This window comes from Procambarus clarkii, chromosome 40 (assembly GCF_040958095.1).
Source record: "Procambarus clarkii isolate CNS0578487 chromosome 40, FALCON_Pclarkii_2.0, whole genome shotgun sequence".
Taxonomy (NCBI): Eukaryota; Metazoa; Arthropoda; class Malacostraca; order Decapoda; family Cambaridae; genus Procambarus; species Procambarus clarkii.
This window is the reverse complement of record NC_091189.1, coordinates 27998636-28009166: the sequence shown is the minus strand read 5'-3', so window position 1 is coordinate 28009166 and position 10531 is coordinate 27998636. Positions and strand designations below refer to the sequence as shown.

The 10531-nt window shown below is 47.2% G+C and overlaps 1 protein-coding gene across 1 annotated transcript in view; it reads left to right on the top strand.

Moving 5' to 3' along the window:
• Positions 1–299: 299 nt before the first annotated feature.
• Positions 300–10531, top strand: part of LOC123758011 (zinc finger protein 236) — a 135421-nt gene continuing 125189 nt past the window's right edge. The window contains 1 exon segment of the mRNA XM_069338904.1: positions 300–392. Within this exon segment, the coding sequence (XP_069195005.1) occupies positions 353–392 (40 nt within the window). The 5' untranslated portion in view covers positions 300–352.

Sequence of the window (10531 nt, the reverse complement as noted above, 5' to 3'; positions counted from 1 at the left end):
TGCCGCTTCTCCCACAACAACCATACTAAATAGCTAAAATTTAAAAAAATACTTCCCTAGAACCATAAAAACAAATACATATAATGAATCCAAGATGAAATAGAATGCGAAGGAGGGAGTATAGAAATAAGGGTCAGTTTGTGTTATGGAGAGTGGGGTGAGATGTGGCAAGAGTGGCACGAGGTGGGTGTGCGTGGGGCGGACAAGTGCAGCACCATACACTTGTCGGCTGGAGGCCCTCGGAGCATGTTGTGATGCGCGGCCCTCTGCCCTGATCTCTCCCCCCCCCCTCCCCCTCCCTCCACTCTCTCCTCCCCCCCACCACCACCTTCCACCTCTCCTCTCTGCCGGAATGTCGCGCAGGAAGCAGAAATTTCCCGTCCACCTCAAAAGTAAGTGCTCCTCGTAGTGTTGTTGTTGTTGAGTGTGTTGAGGTGTAAAGAGTGTCTGCGGTGAGGGGCAGTGAGTGCGTGTGTTTGAGTGCGCGGCGTGCAGGGTGTGAGTGCGTGAGTGTGAGGGTGTATAATGGGCAGGGTTGGCGGCCTGGTGCCCGCGGCTGACCACCAGGGGCCACGTTCACCTGCTCTACCCTCCCTCCCTCTCTCTCTCTACCTCTCTCACCAGGCCTTACCTCTCCCTCTACCTCCCTATGTTGTTTACCTCTCCCTCCCTCCCTCCCTCCCTCTCACCAGGTCTTACCTCTCCCTCCCTCTACCTCCCTGTGCTGTTTACCTCTCCTTCCCTCCCTCTACCTACCTGTGTTTACCTCTCTCCTTCCCTGTGTTGTTTACCTCGCTCTCCTTCCCTGTGTTGTTTACCTCTCCCTCTACCTCCCTGTGTTGTTTACCTCTCCTTCCCTCCCTCTACCTCCCTGTGTTGTTTACCTCTCCTTCCCTCCCTCTACCTCCCTGTATTGTTTACCTCTCCCTCTACCTCCCTGTGTTGTTTACCTCTCCTTCCCTCCCTCTACCTACCTGTGTTTACCTCTCTCCTTCCCTGTGTTGTTTACCTCGCTCTCCTTCCCTGTGTTGTTTACCTCTCCCTCTACCTCCCTGTGTTGTTTACCTCTCCTTCCCTCCCTCTACCTCCCTGTGTTGTTTACCTCTCCTTCCCTCCCTCTACCTCCCTGTGTTGTTTACCTCTCCCTCTACCTCCCTGTGTTGTTTACCTCTCCTTCCCTCCCTCTACCTCCCTGTGTTGTTTACCTCTCCCTCAGTTTACCTGCTTATAGTGTTTACGCCTTACACAGTTTACGTGCCCACAGTTTACCAACGTATAACTTACACGCGTACAGTTGTACCCACAGTTTACCAGCGTGTAATGTACAGGCGTACAGTTATACCCACAGTTTACCAGCGTATAATTTACAGGCGTACAGTTATACCCACAGTTTACCAGCGTATAATTTACAGGCGTACAGTTGTACCCACAGTTTACCAGCGTATAATTTACAGGCGTACAGTTGTACCCAGTTTACCAGCGTATAATGTACAGGCGTACAGTTGTACCCACAGTTTACCAGCGTATAATTTACAGGCGTACAGTTGTACCCACAGTTTACCAGCGTATAATGTACAGGCGTACAGTTGTACCCACAGTTTACCAGCGTATAATGTACAGGCGTACAGTTATACCCACAGTTTACCAGCGTATAATTTACAGGCGTACAGTTGTACCCACAGTTTACCAGCGTATAATTTACAGGCGTACAGTTATACCCACAGTTTACCAGCGTATAATTTACAGGCGTACAGTTGTACCCACAGTTTACCAGCGTATAATGTACAGGCGTACAGTTATACCCACAGTTTACCAGCGTATAATGTACAGGCGTACAGTAATACCCACAGTTTACCAGCGTATAATTTACAGGCGTACAGTTGTACCCACAGTTTACCAGCGTATAATGTACAGGCGTACAGTTGTACCCACAGTTTACCAGCGTATAATGTACAGGCGTACAGTTGTACCCACAGTTTACCAGCGTATAATTTACAGGCGTACAGTTATACCCACAGTTTACCAGCGTATAATTTACAGGCGTACAGTTGTACCCACAGTTTACCAGCGTATAATGTACAGGCGTACAGTTGTACCCACAGTTTACCAGCGTATAATGTACAGGCGTACAGTTATACCCACAGTTTACCAGCGTATAATTTACAGGCGTACAGTTGTACCCACAGTTTACCAGCGTATAATTTACAGGCGTACAGTTATACCCACAGTTTACCTGCGTATAATGTACAGGCGTACAGTTAAAGTTGGCAGCACCATACGCCAGTAATGTACTAAGTGTACTGTGAGCCGCAGAAGAACAAGCCTAACATATAATTGTTGTTGTACCCGGAGTTTGAGGACGGGAGTGTTGTTGCTTTACCTGTTTGTCGTTGTCCAGCGGCCGGGTGTTGATGGATGAACATTAAGTGACCACAAGAGGTGGCACGGGCATGAGTAGCCCCGGAGGTGGTACATGTTTGGGGGTGAATGTGGTCTCTGGGGGTGTAAACATCTGGTAGTGTCTCTGGACTGGTTGTTGTTGTTTAAGGTTCGCTAGTCGGAACATGGTCCAAGTAGCACGGGCTATGGTGAGCCCGTAAGTTACCTGGCACAGGAGCGGGGCGTTGGACTGGTGTTGTTTCACCTTGATGTACATTTGGCTGAAGGAGGTGGACGTTACTGACCTTCACCCAGTAATATATTAGCCAAGGGATCCTTCGGTTAAGGTCCCACAGGGGTTTAGGGTCACTTGACCTTTACACAATACATTACGGCCAATGGACTTGGGATGAAACCATCACGGCTTAGATGCGGCAACACAGGTTTGGTATGGCTTTCCCTCTCCCTAACCCCGAGACCACCCTTCACCGGCTTGGTAATATATAGCTTGCTAGATTTGGCTTTTGTGACACGGGAGACATCTCCCGTCACGCAGGGTGCATTCGCATCTCCACAGATCTCCACTTAGGGGCTATTCATGCCCGTGCCACCTTTTGGGTGGCTAATCTTCATCAATCAATGATCTTTTTTGAGGCGGGTATTAGGCTGCGCTCACCTAGATTACGGGCTCTTGTGGGTGGGTATTAGGTGGTAATATTTAATAATACTTAGTAGTATTTAATGTTATCCTTTAGGGGTGATAGATTAGCTTCGTGGGTGGGGGGGGTGGGGGGGGTAATTACTGCGATAAATGAGTGCCTGATCCAGTCATGTGTTTATCACATGACTGGACCCTCCGCGACCTTCCAGTACACCACGCTGGTTCATCACAGTTCCTTCACATTCACACCTTAAAATTCTTCATCAAGAGTGTTCCATCCCGGCCAACACCCCGCCGCCGCCGCCACTCCCACCTCCCTCCCCCGTCACCCCCCCTCTCCCCCCCTCCTGAAGGTGGCACCTGTTTCACATGTCATTTGTTATTGTTTTTTATTGTAATGCTTCAGCTGGGTACGGCTTGGTGCTTGTGAACCCACTCCACTAGTCACTGGGCAGTATGTCTTTCACCTGATGCCTCTGCTTACCTAGCAGTAAATAGGTAACTGGGAGTTACAGCGGTTGCTGGCTACATTCTGGTGTACTCGCCTATTTGTGCCTGCAGGATGGAGCATTGACTCTTGGATCCCGCCTTTCTAGCTGCGCGCGTGTGAAATATCTGTATCTGTAAATTAGAATTTGTTCAAAGTTGGAGACCAGGCAGTTGGGGCTAGTCTTGCCGAATTTTTCACAGTAATTGATATTGGGTATGTGCCTAACATGGGCGAGTCTGGGTTGACATCATTGAAACGAGTACTACGTGACATGGTGCCAAAGCGACCCTCATGACTAAACTTGCTATTCTCATTCTGGGTTGACTCTGAGGGAGACACAGGCAAACTAATATATAGTATATATCATTGAGAAAATTGGTCGGGAGCCGATACATTAGACAACTGAGAGTTAGATAGGTGATGGTCTGTGAGGTAATAATTGATCTTACTGGCACAACTAGGTATGGTGTCTGGTCCACTACCACTACTCCTTGAGCCTGGCCTGGGGACAGGTTCGACTCGTGATAACTGGGTCCAACAGGGACCAAGTTGTTGCTTAGAGTAGCCCATAGACCCACATGCCCATTGCAACCCAATAGGTCCGACACTTCCTACACAAACTAATCTAACTGCTTCTTGAAAAAGTCCATCTTTGTTCCGGCAATATTTCTAATGCTTGCTGGGAGGGTGTTGAACAGTCGTGGGCCTCTGATGTTCAGACAGTGTTCTCTGATTGTGTCTGTGGCACCTCTACCCCTCACTGGTTCTATTCTGCATTTTCTTCCGTATTCCTTTCGTACCAGTATGTTGTTATTCTGCTGTGCACATTTGGGACCTGGCCTTTGGTGTTTTTTGTTTTTTTGTTATTTTTAGTTTTTTGGAGCGACCGCCAAAGGCGACCAAAAACTGTTGTGAATTACTGTGAATGGTACAGCTTTAGGGATTATATTACTATTTACTGTTTCCTGAATAAATAAAATGAATTAATTAACAACAGTAATAATGACGTGTTTTAAGGCAAAATATGGTAAGTGAGGACACGACCAGGTGTCGCGCCCTCCTACAACCACCACCATTGTTATGATGACCCAACACGGAGCGACACGTGGTCGTCTCTTGTGGCGTGTTGCTCACTCTTCACCACCTCACTAAATATGCTCAAAAATTATTAACTAGAGAATTGAAAAATTACATAATTTATCAATAGCATTTTAGCAATAAGAAATGCGAACGTGAAATTATGTTTTGTTTTCATATTATAAACAAATAATATATGGCTATTTTTACCAGCCCGTCCTCCTAAGTTTCCCCAACGTCAAGAAACTGTGGTACTAAAGTGCCCTTATCCTAACCATTACAGGACCTAAAACAGAAAACGGGACAGTATATCACATACGCCAGCCGCTACCATTTTCTAGTACGACCATTTTTGGCCGTAGGGAGAGTGTACGTCAAAATACGACGTTCTAATAAGAGGACGGGTTGCTTTTGATGGTGAATAAGACTTTAGCAGCTGCACTAAATATAGCCATATTTTATATGAGGCTTCTACTTATTGTTAAATAAATAAATAAAACTCCACAAATTATTAAAGACAGAACCTGCACTAAGTCAAGAAGCATTGTCGTACATTGTTGTTTATAACAACTCAGGAAGGTAACTATCTTGATTGAAATTGTCTTCAGGCCAGCATTTGCAGGCCTCCCTCTTGTACAATGGTGGGGAAGCCGACCAGCAGATGTTGTCCAACATGTGTTGTAAACAATCTTGTGAAGCAAGAGACAATCTTGTGAAGCAAGAGACAATCTTGTGAAGCAAGAGACAATCTTGTGAAGCAAGAGACAATCTTGTGAAGCAAGAGACAATCTTGTGAAGCTAGTTATATAATTCTTATATTACACACACACACACACTTTCACAAATACATATGCATATCAATAGTCTTTATATGACAAGTGATTCAACAAGAGGCTCACAAGTCACTATACAAGGCACTTTACATCTATGGTGAGTCACAGTTACTAGTCTTGCTCCACACCCACCCAACTGGGCGGCAGCTTTACAGTCATGTGCTCCACACCCACCCAACTGGGCGGCAGCTTTACAGTCATGTGCTCCACACCCACCCAACTGGGCGGCAGCTTTACAGTCATGTGCTCCACACCCACCCAACTGGGCGGCAGCTTTACAGTCATGTGCTCCACACCCACCCAACTGGGCGGCAGCTTTACAGTCATGTGCTCCACACCCACCCAACTGGGCGGCAGCTTTACAGTCATGTGCAGGCTGCACCTACAGTAAGCAAATTTTGGATACTTGGCTAAGGTTCCTGGCAGTACATCATTATGGATGAAGTACTTGTACATTTATTGGACACGATTCACATTCCATTATATAATGACACAAAGTATGCGAATAGTTCTTTTGACAGTTTACTTTTAGTCACGTCTACATCAGCAGATGATAGAAACTGCCAGAGGTAGGTGTAGCCGAGCTTAAGCCTAGCAGTGGTAACATTAAGAATCAAGGAACAAAAACAAAATTTGCAGGCGTGCCACTCTGGGCACGTATGCCACAGGTTCGCATCCCTGGCCCTAGGGGGGAACCTTTCATCACCTGATGTTTGTTCACTAGCGTGAAGTAGGTACACGGGAATTGTAAACCTATTGTGGGTGGCATCACGGGCAACCCACCGACTCTCCGCTGACCTAAGAAGCCTCTCAGAATTACGGTGGTGCTTCTCATTACAATATAAGCACCGGTATTTTAACGGTGTGGAGGGGGGGGGGGAGGGGCGTGTAAAGTAGGATGTGTGAGGACACCAGACTGTTGGTGGCGTCAGGAAACATGGTCACCGTTGCCACTGGTAACTTGAGAATTATCTGACCAATTATCCTATTCCTGACCGGTGCATTGTGGGTATTTAGATACAATTTCATTGGACACTGCATTGTTTGGATAACATTGTACCCTGTACCCAATACTGCACTGTCCCCATTATCATGTGTCCAATATTACAATGTCACTATGATCTTGTATCCTATATTACAATGTCACTATGATCTTGTGCCCAATATTACAATGTCACCATCAACTCTACCCAATATCACTACCACATTAACCTGTACTCTAACAACACAGTGTATAACCGGTGGGTGTCAAACATATACACAACCCTTAGGATAGGAAATAATAGATTGTATGGGCAATTTTGGAATCATTGCTAAGAAAGAGTGTCGGGCATTCTAACCTAGTCCATGTTCAGCACTAACCTAACCTTATTAGCTATCTCCTATTTCTACATAACCTAACTTTGCTTACCTTATCCCTACTTACATCACAATATCTTCACCCAGCAGTAATTGAGGACCAGGTTGTTAACCGATTGGCGGGTCGTGTTCCAGGGAACGTTAGTAGGGTAAGGCTTACCATGAGCTATGAGAAGGGAAAGCTCTCAGCCTGCTAACAGGAGTCAGCAGTCGTCTGCTCCTGTACCCTCCTGTGTGTAAAACTAGTAGGGTAAGGCTTACCATGAGCTATGAGAAGGGAAAGCTCTCAGCCTGCTAACAGGAGTCAGCAGTCGTCTGCTCCTGTACCCTCCTGTGTGTAAAACTAGTAGGGTAAGGCTTACCATGAGCTATGGGTTCTGTACCACAACAGTCTTCGTCCTCGGCTTCCAACCGAAGGACTTGGTTTCAATCCACGGGAGGGACAGAAACGGTTAGGCATGGGAAATGTCAGTACTGTGGAGAAATGCCCGACAGACCACTGGAACATTATCTAACAGTGCACAGTTACAAACCCATTAAGATTTCAACTTAGATTCAACAGAGCAGAAGAAGTTGTTAAACACATGGGGCAAAATCTTACTGAAGCGACCATACGAGTCAAACAAATACTCATACTCCGCCCAAGTAAAACCAGCCAGAGGCTTAGGGCCCGCGCAGGAATATCCCTGAAAGAAAAAAAAAGGTTAGGCATGTTTCCTATCACCTGGTGTCTCGGTTCAGTAACAGTTAAATTAGGTACCTGAGAGTTAGTCAACTGTTGTGGGTTGCATCCTTGGAAATTCAGTAGTTGACATAGGAACAGCTCCAGAAGCTAACCTATTTTAATCCAAGCTAACCTAACAGAAAATAAGAGATAAATTGTAATGTCAAATATATTGTGTGTATGAGGTGTGTGAGGTCACTGACGTCACAGTGTTAATGTTGGTACATGTTTTAGAGCCTACTACTGGCTACCGCGAGGAAAGATGTTCCAATATGGCTGCCTACTGGGGCATCATCTTCACTCTTAAACCTACTCCACATGTATACCTCAATACCTTTTTTTATTATACTTCCTTCTAGTTTTGTCTAATTAAAGACGAAGGAGAGCAAGCAGCGTATGAGCTATGATAGCCGATGTGTGGACAAGGTCAGTATTACACGGCTTCTACTAATACATCACGTTGTTAACGAGTTGATCAATTCCGTTACAAATGCGACGTATTAAGTGAGATGTTTAACCAGTCGTATGTGGCGGGTGATTACCTAACACTGACTACTGGGGAATTTAAATTTAAATGTTGTTCAATTTTGCCTTGAAGGGCGAGTTGGGGGAAGATCTTTGTGGAGTTTGGTCTTCAGGCGGCGGATGGATGAGGCTTCCACAACCTCTTGCAGTACATTCCACCTGACCATCCCTACACGCTACCAGTCTTTCCTTACATTCTTCAACATGTTTCCTTCTTTCCACATGTGCCCTCTTGCTGTAAAGACGCTGACAGTCCTGGTCTATTTTCCTCAGGATCTTGTATATTGTGATCATATCCCCTTCGTTTATTTTTTTTCTCTTCGTTATGTATTTATTGTTCCCTTCAATAACCACATCCTCGTAGCTTGATCTTCTTAGTTCTAATACTAATCTTGTTTGTTTGTACCTCTTGACCAGTGCTGTCTTACCCCACTACCAACACTGACCAACCTCCTACACTGACCATCCCCTTACACTGACCATCCCCTTACACTGATCAACCGCCTACACTGACCATCCCCTTACACTGACCAACCGCCTACACTGACCAACCTCCTACACTGACCATCCCCTTACACTGACCATCCCCTTACACTGACCAACCGCCTACACTGACCAACCGCCTACACTGACCAACCCCTTACACTGACCATCCCCTTACACTGACCAACCGCCTACACTGACCAACCTCCTACACTGACCATCCCCTTACACTGACCAACCTCCTACACTGACCAACCTCCTACACTGACCATCCCCTTACACTGACCAACCGCCTACACTGACCAACCTCCTACACTGACCAACCTCCTACACTGACCATCCCCTTACACTGACCAACCTCCTACACTGACCAACCTCCTACACTGACCATCCCCTTACACTGACCAACCTCCTACACTGACCAACCTCCTACACTGACCATCCCCTTACACTGACCAACCTCCTACACTGACCATCCCCTTACACTGACCAACCTCCTACACTGACCATCCCCTTACACTGACCAACCTCCTACACTGACCATCCCCTTACACTGACCAACCGCCTACACTGACCAACCGCCTACACTGACCAACCTCCTACACTGACCAACCTCCTACACTGACCATCCCCTTACACTGACCAACCTCCTACACTGACCAACCTCCTACACTGACCAACCTCCTACACTGACCATCCCCTTACACTGACCAACCGCCTACACTGACCATCCCCTTACACTGACCAACCGCCTACACTGACCAACCCCTTACACTGACCAACCCCTTACACTGACCAACCCCTTACACTGACCAACCCCTTACACTGACCAACCTCTTACACTGACCAACCCCTTACACTGACCAACCTCTTACAGTGATCAACCCCTTATACTGACCAACCTCTTACACTGACCAACCTCTTACAGTGACCAACCTCTTACACTGACCAACCCCTTACACTGACCAACCCCTTATACTGACCAACCCCCTACACTGACCAACCTCTTATACTGACCAACCTCTTACACTGACCAACCCCCTATACTGACCAACCTCTTACACTGACCAACCTCTTACAGTGACCAACCTCTTACACTGACCAACCCCTTACACTGACCAACCCCTTACACTGACCAACCCCTTACACTGACCAACCCCCTACACTGACCAACCTCTTATACTGACCAACCTCTTACACTGACCAACCCCCTATACTGACCAACCTCTTACACTGACCAACCCCTTACACTAACCAACCCCTTATACTGACCAACCCCTTACACTGACCAACCCCTTACACTGACCAACCCCTACACTGACCAACCCCTTACACTGACCAACCGCCTACACTGACCAACCCCTACACTGACCAACCCCTTACACTGACCAACCCCTTACACTGACCAACCCCTTACACTGACCAACCCCTTACACTGACCAACCCCTTACACTGACCAACCCCTTACACTGACCAACCCCTTACACTGACCATCCCCTTACACTGACCATCCCCTTACACTGACCAACCGCCTACACTGACCAACCTCCTACACTGACCAACCCCTTACACTGACCAACCTCCTACACTGACCAACCCCTACACTGACCAACCCCTTACACTGACCAACCCCTTACACTGACCAGCCTCCTACACTGACCAACCCCTTACACTGACCAACCCCTTACACTGACCATCCCCTTACACTGACCATCCCCTTACACTGACCAACCGCCTACACTGACCAACCCCTTACACTGACCAACCTCCTACACTGACCAACCTCCTACACTGACCAACCCCTACACTGACCAACGCCTTACACTGACCAACCCCTTACACTGACCAGCCTCCTACACTGACCAACCTCCTACACTGACCAACCTCTTACACTGACCAACCTCCTACACTGACCAACCTCCTACACTGACCAACCTCTTACACTGACCAACCTCCTACACTGACCAACCCCTTACACTGACCAACCCCTACACTGACCA